Raw genomic sequence first — 19,230 nt, 5'->3', positions numbered from 1 at the left:
GGAAGATAGGACCCAACTTGATTAGTGAGGCTAAAGGAGGACAGGATCTAATCACAAGACAATGCCAAATTAACATTGGAGAGTTCAGTATTGAGTGGTTTTCTACATTTCAGTGGTCTCCCGACTTAATCTTATTAAGGCTATTTTCAGGTTTCCTGTTTACAAATTCATGATATTCTGCAGGTGATCTCAACATAATTTTCAAAAAGGACCTATTAACAAATATTGGGCACCTGTGAAGTATATGGCAATGGTAAGATTATGTAGATTCAGTAGTGAACAAAATCTCTGCCTTTATGGAGTTAACATTCTAGTGGACACTTAACTTTGGCATGTCCACCATGATACTTTTATAAAAGGCCTGAGAAAAATTTCACTCTAACACCCCTCTTCTAAGTAACATTTTATAAAGGTCAAGGTTCTGACTAAAGAAGCCCTTGCTATGCTAATCATAAAGATTGTTTCGTTGTCTTTGGACCACTGGGACATGAGGAGCTACGGCTGAAACACTGACTTTGAGACGATAACCAGAAGAATTCAAATGACACGAGTCTTCACAAAGAATCATTTTATAGATTTTTTTTCCTGTGTGGATTCTCTGATGTTCTTACCACCCCTATTATTTTTATAGGATTTATCGCCAACATGGATTCTGTGATGAATTGTAAGATTTGATCGCCAACTGAAGCTCTTACCACATATCTCACATTTATAAGGTTTCTCCCCAGTGTGAACTCGCTGATGAGATTGTAGTTGTGAAGACCGACTGAAGACTTTACCACACACATCACATTTGTATGGTTTCTCTCCTGTGTGGACACTCTGATGAAGTTGAAGACTTGAGGCCTGACTGAAGTACTTATCACACTCCCCACATTTATACGGTTTTTCTCCTGTGTGCACCCTCTGATGCATGTCAAGATTCAAGCTCCACTTGAAGCCCTTCCCACACTCATCACATTTGTATGGCTTATCTCCAGTGTGGACTTTTTGATGGGCTTGAAGATGTGCACTCCGACCGAAACTCTTCCCACATTCTTCACATTTGAATGGTTTTTCTCCACTGTGGACTCTCTGATGGGCCAAAAGATTTGAGGCCTGCCTGAAGACCTTCCCACACTCCTCACAATTATATGGTTTCTCTCCTGTGTGGATTCTACAGTGAATTTTAAGATCTGCTCTACGACTAAATCCCTTGCCACACTCTTCACATTTGTATGGTTTCTCACCCGTATGGATCAGCTGGTGAATCTGAAGTCGTGAGCTCTGATTGAAACCCTGCCCACACTCCTCACACTTAAAAGGTTTCTCTATACTGTGGGCCTTCTGATGGATTTGAAGATACGAACTTTGACTGAAGCCCTTCCCACATATCTCACATTTATAGGGTTTCTCTCCTGTGTGGACCACTAGATGAACTTGATAATGGGAATTCCTCCTGAAGCTCTTCCCACACTCATTGCATTTGTATGGCTTCTCTCCAGTGTGCACTCTCTGATGGGCTTGAAGATTTGAACTCAGAGTAAAGCCTTTCCCACATACAGTACATATGTATGACTTCTCTCCAGTGTGGACTCCCTGATGGGCCTGAAGACTTGAAGGCCGACTAAAGCCTTTACCACATTCCTCACATTTATAGGGTTTTTCTCCTGTGTGGACTCTCTGATGAATGTAAAGATTTGAGCTACAAATGAAGCCCTTACCACACTCCTCACATTTGTATGGTTTCTCTCCTGTATGAACTCTTTGATGGGATTGAAGATGTGAATTCCGACTGAAGCTCTTACCACATGCATCACATTTGAATGGCTTCTCCCCGGTGTGGAGTCTCTGATGGTCCTGAAGATGAGAGGCCTGACTGAAGGCCCTCCCACACTCCTCACAATTATAAGGTTTCTCTCCCGTGTGGACCTTACAATGAACATTAAGTGCTGATCTACGACTGAAACCTTTCCCACATTGCTTACATTTGTATGGTTTCTCTATCACGTGGACTTTCTGATGGGTCTGTAGATGAGCGCCCTGACTGAATTCCTTATCACACTTAAGTTTTTCTCCCACATTTACTTTCTGATGAACAGGAAGAACTGAGCTGTAACAGAAGCCTTTTCCACGCTCAACACATGTAAGAGACTTCTCTCCTGATTGTAACTGCTGATGAAGATCAAAGCTGGAGAGATCACCGAAGGGTTTTTTACACTCATTACACTGGTAAGATTTCTGTCCTGTGTGAATCATGCTATTCTGATCAAATGTCAAAATCTTCATGTTGTCTTTTTTGTAATCATTGGGTCTATAAAATTTTTCACTTTTGTGTACTCTATGACCATCATGATGTGAAATCCAACCAATGGGATTAACACCCTTCTTACATTGACATAATTTATTTTTTATGGAAATCTGCTGATCTCTGTTCAATCTCTGTGACTCAGTCAGGAATGTTTTCCTCCAAGAATCCTGGGTTCTCAAGATAGGAAACTCTGGATTCCCAGTATTAATGGGACCATCTGCTTTATTTACTAAATAGTTCTCATCTTCAGAAATTTGAATAGACAGTTCTGTCCCTACCTGGCAAGGGAAATCACCTTGTTTGTGAAACTGATAATTATTGATCATGGAGTCTTGACACCTGGTTAAGTCATTTGCAATTTGTTGCCAGATTTGCCAGCAAGAAAGCTCTTCTTCTGATTCTCTGTCTTGAACAGTAATTAACTTACTTTGATTTTTCTCTCCTGTAAGGACAAAGGATTCAGAGAGATAGTGAATTTTTTTGTTCAAAGATTTAAGATTTCACACTGAGGACAGAGTAAAAGACTTTAATGAGCCTTGGGATAGTTCTGCTCATCTTTTGTGACACATTTGAAGTTTCTGGTTTACATACTGACAGAAACCAAGAGATGGTCCACCAAGCTCCCAATTGCTAAGCACTAATGAAACCCATTTAAAAACACAACTATTGACATACTATCTAAATTTTTTACTCCATGTCTTTCCTACCATAATATGGTATCAATAAGGAAAAACATTTCGTAGTGCTCACAGTTTACAACCACAGCCCAGAAGTTACTGCTCGGCAGTTATTCATAGTCACTCAAGGAATGTATGCATATATGAATCCTTCCAACATTTCTTCATATATAAATGACTTCCAACATTTCTTCTAACTTCAAATCCAAGTTTAAGTTTGAGCCAGGTCATAGAGCAAAAGAGCTTTTACAAGTAAGGTATCTGAAATACAAAAAGAACTAGAAAGTACAGTTTTGCTGCAAAGTTGAAAAGCTGTACCTGAGGTAGGGGTACACCAAGTGAGTTACTGCTGAAGAGAAAAATCAAAGTTGATAATCTCTTGGGGTGAAAGGAAAGCATGAAGACCTATGCACTGGATCCTTCTAAGGCTTTTGCACTGAGTCAAAATTGGAAGGCTAGCAAAGAATGCTGTCTCTTTGACAGCAAGGTATGGAAAGTTTCTGGATGTAGATATGTTTGTCTTTAACAAGAATGTTTTCCAAATTGACAAAGTGGTCTATTAGTCAATTGTGAAATAAATTTAATAGCTTGTGATATTTAGGAAAAAAAACAGATAAAGTATCATATCAGAATAATCACAAGCAGTAATGGTGTCATTACATAAAAGGCCTTCTAAAGACATATAGATAAGCCTACACAATATAAATGTTTGAGAGGCAACAATGTAAGATCCATTTCTTTTTATGAATGTGGACTTTGGAAGAAGCAAATGGGATGCAACTGTGCAAACTTTTTAAGGGAAAGGCTAATGCTCATGTCCTGGTTTTTAGTTTTACTTTTTCTTTCCTGATATAAGGGATAAGGAAATCGAATTTTATTCCCTTCTGTGGGGGAATACTTAAGAAACAGAAATAAAAGTCCTTATTGTAAAATATTCCCTCCCCGAATGAATATGCTCTGCTACAAATGCTCAAAGAAAGTCATAAGGACAGCATGTTATTCAGTTTGGTTACAACTATGACACTATAGGTTCCCTAAGATATGGGTCAACTTGTACAGACAGGCAAACACATGCAAACACACACACACACATTCACAAAGAGAAATCAGAATTAGGTTAGGAATTCATTGGAAGACAAAAAATATTTTGCAATATCCTTTATGCTGATTTGTTCACCACCTATTAGTTACCTCCATGGAAGACAGATTTCCATTAACTCATTCATTCAACTAATATTTATAGTGTCTCTGCCATATACCAGGACTATTCTAAGCACTGAGGAGACAGAAACAAATAGATAAAATTCCTCCACTCCTGGAGATTACACTCCAGTGAGGAGACAAAGGTGGTAAGTCACTAAACAAAAACATATATGAGGTGATAATCAGTGCTTACACACAATATAAGGCAGTGCACAGAGAGTAAATGGAAAGACTGTGTTTTTAATAGGGTGGTCAGAGGAGGTCTTTCTTTTTTTTTTTTTTGACAGTCTCGCTTTATCGCCCAGGCTGGAGTGCAGTGGCACAATCTCAGCTCACTGCAACCTCTGCCTCCTGGGTTCACACCATTCTGCCTCAGCCTGCCGAGTAGCTGGGACTACAGGCGCCCACCACCACGCCCAGCTAATTTTTTGTATTTTTAGTAGAGACAGGGTTTCACCATGTTAGCCAGGTTGGTCTCGATCTCCTGACCTCATGATCTGCCCACCTCGGCCTCGCAAAGTGCTGGGATTACAGGCGCAAGCCACCGTGCCCAGCCGAGGCCTTTCTTATAATACTAAAACTGAGCTAAGAACTGAATGAAGAAGGGACCAGAAGGATTATAGGTAAAAGATTATTTCAGGCAGAGAGAAGAACACACACAGGGCTGTAAGGCAGAAGCAGCCTTGATAGGTCTGAAAAGCAAGAGGGAGGACAATGTGGCTGGAATTCACAGAAAGAGAGAGAGTATAGAAGATATATTTAGAGAGGTAGTAGGGATGAAAAGCACACCGTGTAAGACTCTGTCAGCCACATTACGTGGATTTTACTCTGTAAAATAAGTCACAGAGAATTTTGAGCAGAACAACATAGTCTGACACAAGGTAACAAAAACTCACTTTGCCACTTAAAGAACAGAATGTAAGAGGAGAGGGGTGGGAGCAGGGCAAGCAGTACAAAGGGTGTTGCAATAATCCAGGAAAGACAGCTGGCAATTTGGACCAGGTGATGGCAACAAGGCTAATGAGAAGCAAAGCAGATGGACAGTTAACTATAAGAACTCACAACTGTTTGGTTTTTACCTAAATTTCCCTGTCTTCGGGTTGCTGTCGTCACTATCCAAAGCTGCTCATTTCTTTCTATAGGTGATACATCTTGTTTGAAGGGTTGATGCCCTGTGAAAATGCCAAATCACAAGTTGAAAATGAACATATTAGAGTTAAAATATACTGGAAATCTGAGTTGCAACTGCACATTCAAGACACTGAAAGCAGTGTTTTTCAAACTTTTATTTAAATCGTGACTCAGTAAAGAAACACCATTTATTTCATGACCCAGACACACATGCGTAAATACATATTATGAAAACCAAGTCTGAATAACCTATTTTTAACTAATGTCTGTTTTCATTAAATCTCCCATTGGTTCTCACATCACTCAAGCAATTGGCCAGTTTTTGCTGCAGTGTGTGCCATTCTTCCTAAGGAGTTCTAGTATTTTCTGCCCTATTTTATTTCATTAAAATCTGCTGGTGGCATTCAATAAATTGGTTTTATAATTCAATATTGGGACAGGTGTAAAACATGAAAAAGAACAGACAAGGCATAACAGTATTCTGTTCATTTATAGTTCTTCTATAAATCACAAATGAAAAAGACCTAAAATATTCTGTTCAGAAAGACCAGAAACATCCAGTGTCTCTGCATCCCATAAAAATTAGGAAAGTCAGGTTCCCACACTCAGGGAACCATTTCAAGGGCCACAAAGCCTTAAAACTCCAAGGGCACAAAGATATTCCAGAGAGAGGCTGTCCTCACCCACTGACAGCAGGTTCCTAAAGTTCTCCACCATCACATCTCGGTACAGCTTCCTCTGGGCAGGGCCCAGCAGCCCCAACTCCTCCTCCGTGAAGGCCACAGCCACGTCCTTGAAGGTCACTGCTTCCTGCAACAAAAACACATGACCTCAATCTTACAACCAATGTCCACTGGAAGATGGGTAACACTGAGAAGGTGAAGAGAACAGGTGGAAAGTTGTTCTGGATGCCGAGCCATTTGTAGATTTCCCAGCCCTTCTCCTGTCTTGCCAATGCCATACACTGACTTACCAAAAGTGCTGCTGAGAAAAAGAAAGCTTTGTATATTTACTGGATGCTCTCAGTGAGTACTCTTATAAGGGAATTTCCTAGAACTGTTACCTGCTGAACCTAAAACATTGCCAATTTCCCCAGAAAGGTTCACCAATTTAGTCCCAATAGTGTCTGATAGCACCTGCCTTCCTACTGAGGTGGGAGCCAAGTGAGCAGTGTCATATGTGGAAATAAACCTAAAGGGCATGTCAGGTTTCTGAATGAAGGACTCTTTCTCTCTGTCCTCCTGTCTTGGTCTTTCACTTGAATATAATACACTGATCCCAGATCTTTAGTTTTCCATGTGAACTTGAGCACGTTCCTGATTTTTCACAAGCCCTTTTCTATTTATGTTTAAAATGGAGACAAAACAAAGAATCTCTTCATAGTTGCTGTGAGGTATCAATACAGGGGCAGAGTGTAAGTGCTTGGCAAATCCTTTCCTACCACTAGGCATTTTAAATTAAGGTCACATATTACTTTGACTAACAAAAATATTCAAAGGGAAGAAGACCAGTAAACACACAGGGTATGGCTGAGGCATGGGGAAGACAGAATCTAGCTCTTGTAGTAAAAAAAAAGTCTAATTTTTTTCTGGGTGAAGCAGCTGTTAAATCTTGACACACTGTGCCATATTTGAATATTCTATCAAAAAACATCTTAAGTACCACACACAAAACATATCTTTTCAATTCTGAATACCTAATGTTACGGATTTTAAAAGGCAGTATTTTTCAAAATTGATTTTTTCAGAAAAAGTTAAATGCAAGAAAACTAACACTGTAGTTCCTAAAACAGTAAAAATCCTACACTAACTGTATATAGAGAATAGTTTAAAAGCTGGATACATAAATTTGATAGAAATACAACAAAAATAAATGTTATAAATGTAAGAAATGTAAAATTATATGTATGTTATGAATGCCAATATATAATTACAAGTACATACAATGAAGAGATTACGGAAATAAGATATTTTTCATTTCTATTAATTTTTTTTTCTTTTTTTTTTTTTGAGACAGAGTCTTGCTCTATTGCCCAGGCTGGAGTAGTGGCACAATCTCGGCTCACTGCAACCTTTGCCTTCCAAATTTAAGTGATTCTCCTGCCTCAGCCAACTGAGTAGCTGAGATTACAAGTGTGCACCGCCACACCCGGCTAATTTTTTTATTTTTTATTTATTTATTTTTTTGAGACGGAGTCTTGCTCTGTCAACCTGGCTGGAGTACAGTGGCACGATCTCTGCTCACTGCAAGCTCCGCCTCCCAGGTTCAGGCCATTCTCCTCTCTCAGCCTCCCAAATAGCTGGGACTACAGGTGCCTGCAACCACACCTGGCTAATTTTTTGTATTTTTAGTAGAGACTGGGTTTCACTATGTCAGCCAGGATGGATGGTCTCCAACTCCTGACCTCGTGATCCGCCTGCCTCTGCCTCCCAAAGTGCTGGGATTACAGGTGTGAGCCACCATGCCTGGCCTAATTTTTGTATTTTTAGTAAAGATGAGGTTTCACCATGTTGGCCAGGCTGTTCTCAAACTCCTGACCTCAAGTGATCCCACCCCCTGCCTCGGCCTCCCAAAATGCTGGGATTACAGGTGTGAGCCACTGCGCCCACCCATCATTTCTATTAATTTTTCTACCTTTATTTGTAAAATAAAAATTATGAAATAAAACCAAAACCAAAACCAGCTAAACTTAAACGGGACAAAATAAGCACCCAGCACACTCAACAGGTTCTCAAATGCCTTGACTCTTACTTGAAAAAGAAAAACCTGGTCCCATCTGTTAAGTACTAAAATGGTATTTTTAACAGCTGGGAAAGGCAAGCTCTACTCACCTTGAACATATTCATTTTTAATTCTTCCTTCTGGGGAAGTGCAGAGTCCTAAGAAGCTGAACTAGGAAAGAAGAGAAAAATAAATCAAAACTGGGTAAGTCGGTTACTAATCCACGTGGCTGCTCTTTAGGAATTAGCAAAGGTGTGTGCTTCTTGGGATGGCTGAAGCTTTATGTGGCTTTTAAGCAGATTATGACATGGATCCCAGATATCCATCTACCCCTTTCAGCAGTAGTTCAGAACCAGGCTAACCACACAGTGGCCTCACTGCCCATGTGCCTGTAATTGCACACCAGTAATTCTTATTCTGAGTATGGCATAAATTGAGACAATATAAGTCCAGTAGGCCTGGAACTGATATGCACGGGTTAAAATCCTGACACTAAAAGTGTCACCTTGGGGAAACTATTAACATCTCTTTACCTTACTTCTGTCATCTGCAAGTGGTAAAGAATAACAGTACCAACCTCATCGGATTGCTGGAAGGTAGAAAGCTCTTACAACACAGTCAGGTATCTTATTTATTTGCAACTGCAATAAGTAGAAGATAGTCTACGGTTTGAAATTATCCTTAAAAATATAATTTCCACCAACAGAATATTATAAGATAGTTGGAGTTCACAGGTTGTTGCTATGTCACGTGAAAGTATCTTATAGCTTCTGAAAAACATCTCGTCGTCTTTCCAATAATTTGCTAACACTGAACTAATAAAACCTAAGATACTGCAATTAAAAAACACCGTTTGATAATCCATACCTAACTTAAATTAAAAAGGCAGGAACCTGGCCAGGCACAGTGGCTCATGCCTGTAATCCTACTAGCACTTTGGGAAACTGAGACAAGCAGATTACTTACAGTCAGGAGTTGAAGACAAGCCTGGCCAACAAGATGAAACCCTGTCTTTACTAAAAAGACAAAAATTTGCTGGACATAGTGGCAGGCACCTGTAATCCCAGCTACTTGGGAAGCTGAGGCACAAGAATTGTTTGAACCCAGGAGGTGGAGGTTGCAGTCAGCTGAGACTGCCCCACTGCACTCCGGCCTGGACGACAGAGTGAGACTCTGTCTCAAAAAAAAAAAAAAAAAAAAAAGGAAAATGGAGGAACCTGAGTCTGTACTGTTATAAACAAAAGAATGTGTAATAAATAAATGGGTGACAAAAGAAAGCTCCTATAGAACACATAAACTAATAAAGGTAGAATGAAAGATAACTAGAACATCATCAATAGCTGCTAAAAACTGGTGAAAGTTTGGTGAGGAATAAGATGGCTACATAGTCTCAAAGTATTAAGTGCAAAAGGAAAAAGGTAACCTGGCAGACATTTTATCCAAAAAAACAAAGTTGAGATCACTAGTGGGACAAACCCACAAACCAACATTTGACTCCTATGATGCACTGAGAAGGATGCCTCACTACTTTTATGGCATCTCTGCTGACAATGCATAGCCTGAATTTAATCATGAATAAATATTAAGGAAACAAAAAAATAAGAACATTTTACAAATAATTTCTCAATACTCTACAAAGATATCAAGAGCAAATAAGAAATAAAGTCTGAGGAATCATTCTAGACTAAAGGTGACTAATGAAACCAAAACTAAGTGCAATGCATACAATTAGACCGGAAACTCACCTGGGGGAAGAAATTACTTTCAAAGTCTTTAATGGGAAAATGGAATAAGTTTAAATACAAACTGTGGGTTAGATAACAGTAAGTTATCAATGTAACTAATTTCATTTTGATCACTATCTCTAGCTTGCTCTCAAATGCTTCAGCAAAAAGACAAAAACAAAATATAAGTATGACAAAGTTGTGAAAGCAAAAAGACAAAAAAAACTGCTTTGACAACTAACAGCAGCAACAACCAGAACCTGGTGTTTTCAATTTATAAACAAGAATGACACAGGTCTACTCAGTGATCATGGTGAAAAAGAAAAAAACAAAACAGCTTGTAACACAGAGAGAAATACATTTCTACATTGACAAAAATAGCCAAATAATTGCCTCTTCCATCTAACATGACCACTTTGTTATCAGTGACAACTCCAATCTCGTTATTTCCCCACCTCCAACATAAAAATTACAACAGTCTGATCAAATTACTACTGCTTCTTCACAGCATCCAATCCAGAACAAACCCACTGCCTAAAACTCTCCCCAACTCAGCTAACATAAACCAAAACCCTATAACCAGGGTCCTCCTAATTGCCTCTTACCAAGACACCCCATGCATGTGTGTGCTCCTTGGATGCAGCAAGCTAAAACAAACTTAATGGTTGTTGGTTACAGGTATGTTCCTGGTGATGGCTGATGGTCATCAACAGAGCAAACAGGGAAAACATAACAACATAGCAAACAAACAAACATAACTGGTGAATCTGGGTGAAGAGCATACGAGATTTCCCTACACTATTATTTTTGCAGCTTTTCTACAAGTTTGAAATTATATTTTAAAAAAAAGTTGGCTGGGCATGGTGGCTCATGCCCATAATCCCAACACTTTGGGAGGCTGAGGTGGGTGGATCACCTGAGGTCAGGAGTTCGAGACCAGCCTGGCAAACATGGTGGAACCCCATCACTACTAAAAATACAAAAAAATTAGCCGGGTGTGGTGGCAGGTGCCTGTAATCTCAGCTGTTCGGGAGGTTGAGGCAGGAGAATCGTTTGAACCTGGGAGATGGAGGTTGCAGTGAGCCGAGATCACGCCATTGCACTCCAGCCTGGGCAACAAAAGTGAAACTCTGTCTCAAAAAAAAAAAAAGTTAAAGAAATTAGGAAAGTCATTAATCACAATAATAATGATGACGAGATGATGACAACTATGGCAATAATATCTAACGTTAATTAACAATAACTAGGTAGCTGATCTTCCCACTTCAGGCAGAAGGCCTCCAGTACAAAAGATGCAAGGAATCTACTCCCCAAAGCCTGGGAGAAATAGATCTTCAGGACTCTAGGTTCCTCCATTTTGACTCTAGACTTGACAGCTGCCTTCTACTCATGTCATGGTTTTTGCAAAGAAACTTGACAGTTAATATTTAGTGGGAAAGAAAAATCACTGGACTGAGTAGGGTTCTAGTATGGCCAGCTCAGTTTTATCTGTGACATCTGGCAGGGTCAGTTTTCTAGTCCTGAGTTTCCAGATAAGACCTTTTCCTGAGCTTCTCAAACTTTAACATGCACCTCAATCACCTTGGGATCTTGTTGAAATGCAGATTTCTAGGTCCTATCTGCAAAAATGCTAAATCAGAAGGTCTTGGGTAGGACTCAAGAATGAGCCTTTCTACCTGGGTGATGCCAATGTTGCTGCTTTGTGGACCACAGTTTGAGTAGTGTTGCACTGTACTCAGTCCCTCTCCCAAAACAGCTCCTAATAAACAGAAATATATACAAGAAAAACTTGACAAAAGGCACTAAACTATAGTTGTTATCTTTATACCCTAAGGTCATGGGGAATTTACATTTTTTAAATATATTTCCGTGTTTTCCATGATTATGTGTTACCTCTATAGTATTTGAAACAAATAAAACTAATAATTGAGAAAACTATTTTTAAAAACTCTTTTCTTTTTTTGAGACAGAATCTTGCTCAGTTGCCGAGGCTGGAGTGCAGCGGTGTGATCTCAGCTCACTGCAACCTCACCTCCTGGGTTCAAGCGATTCTCCTGCCCCAGCCTCCCAAACTCCTGGGATTACAGGTGTTCGCCACCACGCCTGGCTAATTTTTGTATTTTTAGTAGAGATGGCGTTTCGCCCTGTTGGCCAGACTGGTCTCAAACTCCTGGCCTCAAGTGATCTGCCCGCCTCAGACTCCCAAAGTGCTGGGATTACAGGCGTCAGCCACCGCGCCCAGCCACTATTTTTTAAAACTCATAGAATAGCCCAAACCTTGAGCAAAGTCCCCACAGTGAAGTCCCAACCTATTTTCACATGATACTAGCCAGCTGCCTATGGCTCATGCAGAACATACCAAAGAAAACTCAAGTCTAGACTCAGAGTGCCTCGGTTTCAATGCTAGCTCTGCCTCCTACTAGCTAGGTGGCTATGAGCAAAGAAGTTATGTTCTTATGTCTCAGTCTCCTCGGAAAAAAGAGTATCACTTCACAGAGCCACTGTATAGTGGAAAGGTGTTCATTTGTATAAACCCCTTAGAATGGAACTTAGCAACTAACGCTAAATTATAATCACTTCTCATGCCCAAATACATGACCCCACACATTCTCTGATTTATGTGAATAAAACAAGAATAACAACAAGTCTTACTCACATGGGGTTCTGCTGCCTTCTCCTCTGTGCAGTGCTTTTTGAGAAGTCAGGGCTGGGGAAGAAAAACAGGCTGTGAAATAACCAGGATTGTGTCTCCATCCCCGATACATCACAGTGGCATCTCCCAGTACCAGTTAGAAGCAACCCTCTCCTTCCTACAAAGAGGTCAGGGACAATCCAGCTTCATGGACTCACAGAAGTTCGCCACAAAATGGGAGTTTCTAGGGAAATTATAGTAGTATTGGTAATTCACGTGCCAGGCAGTTTTACACTTTTTGTATTACCTCGTTTTCTCTCAAACCATTCTATTAGGAAGTTACTGCTTTTATTTTCCTTCAGAACAGCAAACGAAGGCACAGGGATTAACTAACTCGCTCAATGTGATACTGTATGAAGTGGTAGGGCTGGCTCATTAAGTGGGGGAGTCACAATGAGGGAGCGAACAACCCCACAGAGCTTCAAACCCGACGAAGCATCACCCCAGCCGCCCCAAGCCAGTACGCCCCCAATGCAAACAAGCTCCGCCCAGGGAAACGCAAAAGAGCACCCTGGCCCCTCAAACCTCCGCTCTTAGCCGCTACTCCTTTTTTTCCCCAAACAAAAGACCGCTAGCTGCTGACCACAAGTGCATTTCGGGGAAGTTTGAAAGGTTCCTGAGAAGCTGACCTGAATCACCAAAGCCAGGGAAAAGATGGCTGCTACGTCGTCTTCCTGGGCGGAAGTGCCTGCGAGTATCAGGAGGACCTGGACTACACTTCCCAGAATTCCACAGCACTGCCTTCCTCGAGCCGGAAGTGCCTACAACTACCTGGAACGATTGGACCTACAGTTCCCAGGATTCCGCAGGGAAAAACATTTACAGCTTTACTGCAACTGAGCTATACGCCACTACACGGAACTCCGGACTACATATCACAGAATGCTGGAGTTGGGGGAAAAACAGAACAGTACCGCCCTCCTGGACTACACTTCCGGAATGTCCAAGCCTTCTGATGTGGAAGTGTCCAACTACCTTGAGCTCCTGGTTTTCATTTCCCAGAATCCCTCACTTCTCTTTAGGTATTATTATGGTCTGAGTGTTTATGGCCCCCACCAAATTCGTATGTTTAAATCCTAACTCCCAAGATGATGGTATTAGGAGGTGGAACCTATGGGATGTGATCAGATCAAGAAGGCAATGCCCTCATGAATAGGATTAATGCTCTCTTATAAGTGGCCTGAGGGAGCTCCTTTGCCTCTTTAGTTATGTGAGGACACAGCCAGAATGACCATGTATGACTTAGAAAGCGGGACCTCACCAGACACTGAATCTGCTGGCACCCGATCTTGGGCTTATGTGCCAGCAATTTCACTCCTAAGTAAATACGCAAGAGAACTGAAACATATCCACACAAAAACTTGTTCTAAAAAAGTTCATAGCAGCATTAGTCATAATAGTCAAAAAGTGGAGAAGACCTGATGTCCATCAGCTGATGAGTGGATTAACAAAATGTGGTCTAGCCATATAATGCAATATTATTTAGTAATGTGAATGAACAAAATATTGATTTATAACATAGATGAACTCTGACGACATTATGCCAGATGAAAGAAGCCAGACACAAGATACCATATATGGTATGATTCCATTTATATCAAATGTGCAGAATAGGCAAATCCATAGAGACAGAAAGTAAATTAGTTGTTTCCATGGCTGGGGAGATGTAGTTGGGAATGGGGAGTGACTGTTAATACGTAGGGGTTTTTTTTTTTTTTCTTACTTTTTTAGAGACAGCGTCTTGTTATGTTTCCCAGAATGGAGTACAGTGGCTATTCACAGGCATGATCATAGCACACTGCAGCCTTAAATTCTTGGGCTCAAGTGATCCTCCCGCCTCAGCCCCCTGGGTAGTTGAGACTACAGGCATGCACCACCACACCCAGCTCATGTAGGGGATTTCTTTTGGGAGCAGATGAAAGAGTTCTAGGATTAGATAGTGGTAATCATTGCATAATATTGTAGATCTTTTCAAAGATAGAAAAATGTTATGTGACAATATCCCCTAAAGCATTAAAATGTAGCTAAACTCAAAGCTAAGACAGGGAAATCCCAAGGGCCAAAGATGAACAGGCAAGTCAAGCCCACAGATGGCAAAACTGAATGATCCCACAAGGGCTGGGTATACTAGGTAAGAGCTAAGGAATTAATCTTGTGTGTGGATGGGAGTTAGAGTAGCCATGCATTTTGGGAGGCATGAACTATACAATACTACAAATGAAACAGTTCTCTCCTCTTGACTGTGAACAAACAACAACCAACCAAAAACAAAGCCAGATAGCTCCCAGCTTCTACAGCTGTCTTGTGACTAACCTGAAAACTCTGGTCATGAGGAGGGTAGATGTAGACTGTACCTACAGTCTTATCAGTTATGGGGTGGAGGGGCAAGAAATTATTTGGTTTAGTCTACTAGTTTTGGTTACAAATTACCTTGAAGGAAGATGACCTAATGTGGTATCTGGTGATACGAAGAAAGAAAAAGAAAGAAAATAATATAGGTACTGGATTTCTGAAGCCCTTTGTTCAGAAAAGAGTTAACATAGGCCTGAGATGGTTATACTTAAAAGGCCTGCTTGCAACATGCTATAGTTTGATGGTGTTCCCTTGTTAAAACTTAATCCCTTCTTGCTCTTTTTTCGCTTCCACCATATGAGGACATAACATCTGTCTCCTCCAGAGGATGCAGCAACTAGCTGCCATATTGGAAGCAGAGAGCAGCAGTCCTCACCAGACGTTAAACCTGCCAGCATCTTGACCTTGGACTTCCCAGCCTCAAGCACTGTGACAGATAAACTTATATGGTTTATAAATTACCTAATCTGTGGTATTCTGTTACAGCAGCACAAGATACAAGGTTAGCCCTTGACTGGTGTCTGGGAACTTGAATTTCAGGAGGATTTCCACAATTCCCTGGTAAGAGTGGCTCACCATGCCCCGGCTATTTGTATAATGCGATTTATGCTGAATTCCTTTTGGGAATCTAGAATTTTGGCCCAAGCTGGCCTATGTGACCAGTTCCAAAACAAAACACAATGTAGTGCCTAGGGCACTAAGTCTCCATTGAGCTTACTGGGTAGACATTTCACATGTTACAATTCAATGCTGAAAAAACAGTACATCATGAATGATTCTACAGGGAGTGGATTATTGGAAGCTTGTACCTGATTTCTTCTGGACTTCATCCCGTGCACATTTTCCCTTTGCTCAACTGACTTTGTATCTTTTACTATAATAAATCATAGTGACTATGATAACATAGGGTGTCTTGAGTCCTCCTAGTGAATTACAAGAATGTGAAGGTGGTATTATCAATCCCAGCATACCATGCAAATTGAGGTAGTATGGACCTTAATGAGTAGCAAGCATCCAGTGAAGGTATACTGAAGAAAATCAATAGTGGAAAAAAGTCTCCCCAGTTAGATATAATTTATTGAGTAAAGCCCTTTAATCTAGCAGTTCACAACCTTTTTGGCACAGGGGACCAGCTTTGCAGAAGACAATATTTTTCCACAAGGTGAGGTGGGGGGATGGGGATGGTATGGGGATGATTCAAGCACATTACATTTATCATTTTATTCTCACAAGGAGTGAGCAACTTAGATCCTTTCTTTAAAAAAAAAAAAAAAAGAGTTTCACTCTTGTTGCCCAGGCTGGAGTGCAATGGCACAACCTCAGCTCACTGCAACTTCCATCTCCTGGGTTCAAGTGATTCTCCTGCCTCAGTCTCCCAAGTAGCTGGGATTACAGGCACCTGCCACCATGCCTGGCTAATTTTTGTATTTTTAGTACAGATGGGGTTTCACTATATTGGCCAGGCTGGTTTCCAACTCCTGACCTCAGGTGATCTGCCCACCTCAGCCTCCCAAAGTGCTGGGATTAAAGGCATGAGCCACTGCGCCTGGCTGCAACGTAGATCCTTCACATGCATAGTTCACAATAGGTTTCATGCCACTGATCTGACAGAAGGCAGAACTCAGCTTTGCTCACTTGCCCACTGCTCACCTCTTGCTGTCTGGCCCTGTTCCTAACAGGGTCTGTGGCCTAGGGGTTAGGGACCCATGCTTTAATCAACTACACTGAAAATATCACCATCATGTCCAAGGAATATGGAATGTCATTCAAACCCACTCTTTGTCCTTACTGGTTCCACATCCAGTAAGTGGATTGCACTATATTCTCCTCTTATGCACACTTTTTCCTCAGTGAACATTTTTAAACATACCTCCCTAACATATGTATACCACTTTGTTTTCATTTCCAGGATTCTCTCTGTGTTATAGATTAATGCTTTTAAAAATGTAGCAAGCAAGGCTGGGCGCAGTGGATCATGCCTGTAATCCCAGCACTTTGAGAGGCCGAGGCGGGCAGATCACTTGAGGTCAGGAGCTTGAGACCAGCCTGGCCAACATGGTGAAACCTTGTCTCTACTAAAAATAAAAAATTTAGGCCGGGCGCGGTGGTTCACGCCTGTAATCCCAGCACTTTGGGAGGCCAAGGAGGGCAGATCACAAGGTCAAGAGATTGAGACCATCCTGGCCAACATGGTGAAACCCCGTCTCTACTGAAAATACAAAAATTAGTTGGGCGTGGTGGCGCACACCTGTAGTCCCAGCTACTCAGGAGGCTGAGGCAGGAGAATTGCTTGAATCTGGGAGGCAGAGGGTGCAGTGAGCTGAGATTGCGCCACTGCACTCCAGCCTGGCAACAGAGTGAGATTCTGTCTCAAAAAAAAAAAAAAAAACTTAGTTGGACATAGTGGCATGCCCCTGTAATCCCAGCTATTCGGGAGGCTGAGGCAGGACAATCGTTTGAATTCGTGAAGCAGAGGTTGCAGTGATTCAAGATTGCACCACTGCACTCCAGCCTGGGCAACAGAGACAGACTCCGTCTCAAAAAAAAAAAAAAAAAAAAAAAAAAAAGAAGTGTAGCAGGCATTAATTGCAAAGATACAGTTGTTCACACTCATCCATTTATCCATGTATTCAGAGAATTTTTTTGTTTTTAAAATTGGCTTCCAGAATCTATTACTTAATTATGATCTTATGTGCCATATAATGATATAGAACAATCATATTTTGAAGGGATTATCATATAGCACTTTTCAAAATTCTAATGTACATAATTTACTGCTTTGGTAATAGTGATGTTCAATAAGAAATTAAAATGTAATTTATGGAATCATAAAATGGAAAAACACCACAAAATGCTCATTGCAAGAGAAAATTGCTAAAAAAAAAAGTATCCTTTACACATTATCTTATGCATGTACATACACACTCACTCACAAAAATGTATAGATTTCATTATGCTACAAAGGCAATAGTCTATGATTTTCCAAAGCCCATATTCTTTCTTTATCCTGTCATTACAGATACCTGCCACCATTTTAATGGCTTCAGGTCAATACAGAAATGAAAATATCAAAAGTCAAATTATTATAGAGGAACACACACTTCCATTTAAAACAATTCGTTGACATCATTGATATGTTACTTAGTCTTTTTGGTATTTTAATCTCATAATCATAAATTCCAATTATATAACTTCCAAATCAGAGATATACAGTGTAAATTCTGAAAAACACTCTTCCTTAAACCCATGTTTTACTGCCAGCAATAGGGAAAAGCATGGTAAATGCCAATCCTGCCCAAATAATACATTTGATAAAATTATCAAATTTCCACAAGTTGTTTTTGGTATTCACTTAATGGGTGTGGGGCAAAAATATGGTAGAGCCCCTACCTCAGAAGTTGTTTTTTTTTTTGATACGGAGTCTTGCTCTGTCACCCAGGCTGGAGTGCAATGGTGCGGTCTCGGCTCACTGCAACTTCCGCCTCCCAGGTTCAAGCAATTCTCCTGCCTCAGCCTCCTGAGTAGCTAGGATTGCAGGCGCCTGCCACCATGCCCAGCTAATTTTTGCATTTAGTAGAGACGGAGTTTCACCATGTTGGTCAGGCTGGTCTCTAAGTCCTGACCTCAGGTGATCCACCTGCCTTGGCCTCCCAAAGTGCTGGGGTTACAGGCGTGAGCCACCACACCCAGCCAGAAGTTTTAATAAGAGAATGCTACAGTTATTAGAAGGCAATCATGTCAAAGTCTGGATGGAAATGTGGAAAGTCAGAAATCAAATAAATTCAAGGGGGTTGATAAAAATTTGGCATTGGCAACTACTTCTGACACTTTAGAAGTGTTAGAGTAAACCCCTGCCTTAACATTAATGGATTAAAAACTCAATTGTGTAATATTCAGTAAACTCTCGTCATGTTAATTAAATTTTTTTCAGTCTGCACTGTCAGAAAAATCACAAAAGATACTTCAACTTGGCCGGGTGTGGTGGCTTACGCCTGTAATTCTAACACTGGGAGGCCAAGGAGGTTGGATTGCTTGAGCTCAGGTGTTCAAGACCAGCCTGGGCAATGTGGTGAAACCCTTTCTCTACCAAACATACAAAAATTAGCTGGGTGTGGTGGCACGTGCCTGTGGTCCCAGCTACTCAGAGGGAGAGATGGGCGGATGGATGGAGCCTGGGAGGACGAGGCTGCAGTGAGCCATGATTATGCCACTGCACGCCAGCCTCGGTGACAGAGCGAGGTCCTGTCTCAAAAATAAAATTAAAAATAAAGGTACTTCAACTTATGTTTTATACAACCCTTGGGAAACTAGACAGGCTCTCAAACAATAAGAACCAAATTTGAGAGAAGAGACTAAAGAGAGGACAGGTGTCAACTGTAGAAGAGTAATATTAATATTGTAGGCTGCAGTATCCAGTGGTTTTCTGCATTTCAAAAAATG

General features: G+C 40.9%; 1 protein-coding gene across 17 annotated transcripts; it reads right to left on the bottom strand.

Annotated features, from left to right (window-relative positions):
- Nucleotides 1-553: 553 nt before the first annotated feature.
- LOC129019936 (zinc finger protein 226) lies at nt 554-13,147 on the bottom strand. Of its 17 annotated transcripts, none has more exons than XM_054463556.2 (7): nt 13,068-13,147; nt 12,403-12,453; nt 11,423-11,505; nt 8,133-8,193; nt 5,985-6,111; nt 5,250-5,342; nt 554-2,732 (listed from the first exon to the last, which is right to left on the bottom strand). In XM_054463556.2, exons 4-7 carry the CDS (start codon nt 8,145-8,147, stop codon nt 565-567), a joined length of 2,403 nt encoding a protein of 800 aa, XP_054319531.2. In that variant the 5' UTR covers nt 8,148-8,193; nt 11,423-11,505; nt 12,403-12,453; nt 13,068-13,147; the 3' UTR covers nt 554-564. The 17 variants fall into 17 exon arrangements, with proteins under 17 accessions (XP_054319531.2, XP_054319539.1, XP_054319532.2 ...); XM_054463564.2 differs by having other exon boundaries at nt 554-3,228; nt 11,328-11,505; nt 13,068-13,137; XM_054463557.2 differs by having other exon boundaries at nt 11,328-11,505; nt 13,068-13,137.
- Nucleotides 13,148-19,230: the final 6,083 nt, after the last annotated feature.

This window comes from Pongo pygmaeus, chromosome 20 (genome assembly GCF_028885625.2).
Source record: "Pongo pygmaeus isolate AG05252 chromosome 20, NHGRI_mPonPyg2-v2.0_pri, whole genome shotgun sequence".
Classification (NCBI taxonomy): domain Eukaryota; kingdom Metazoa; phylum Chordata; class Mammalia; order Primates; family Hominidae; genus Pongo; species Pongo pygmaeus.
The sequence above is the reverse complement of the archived record's forward strand: the minus strand, read 5'-3'. Positions and strand labels throughout refer to the sequence as shown.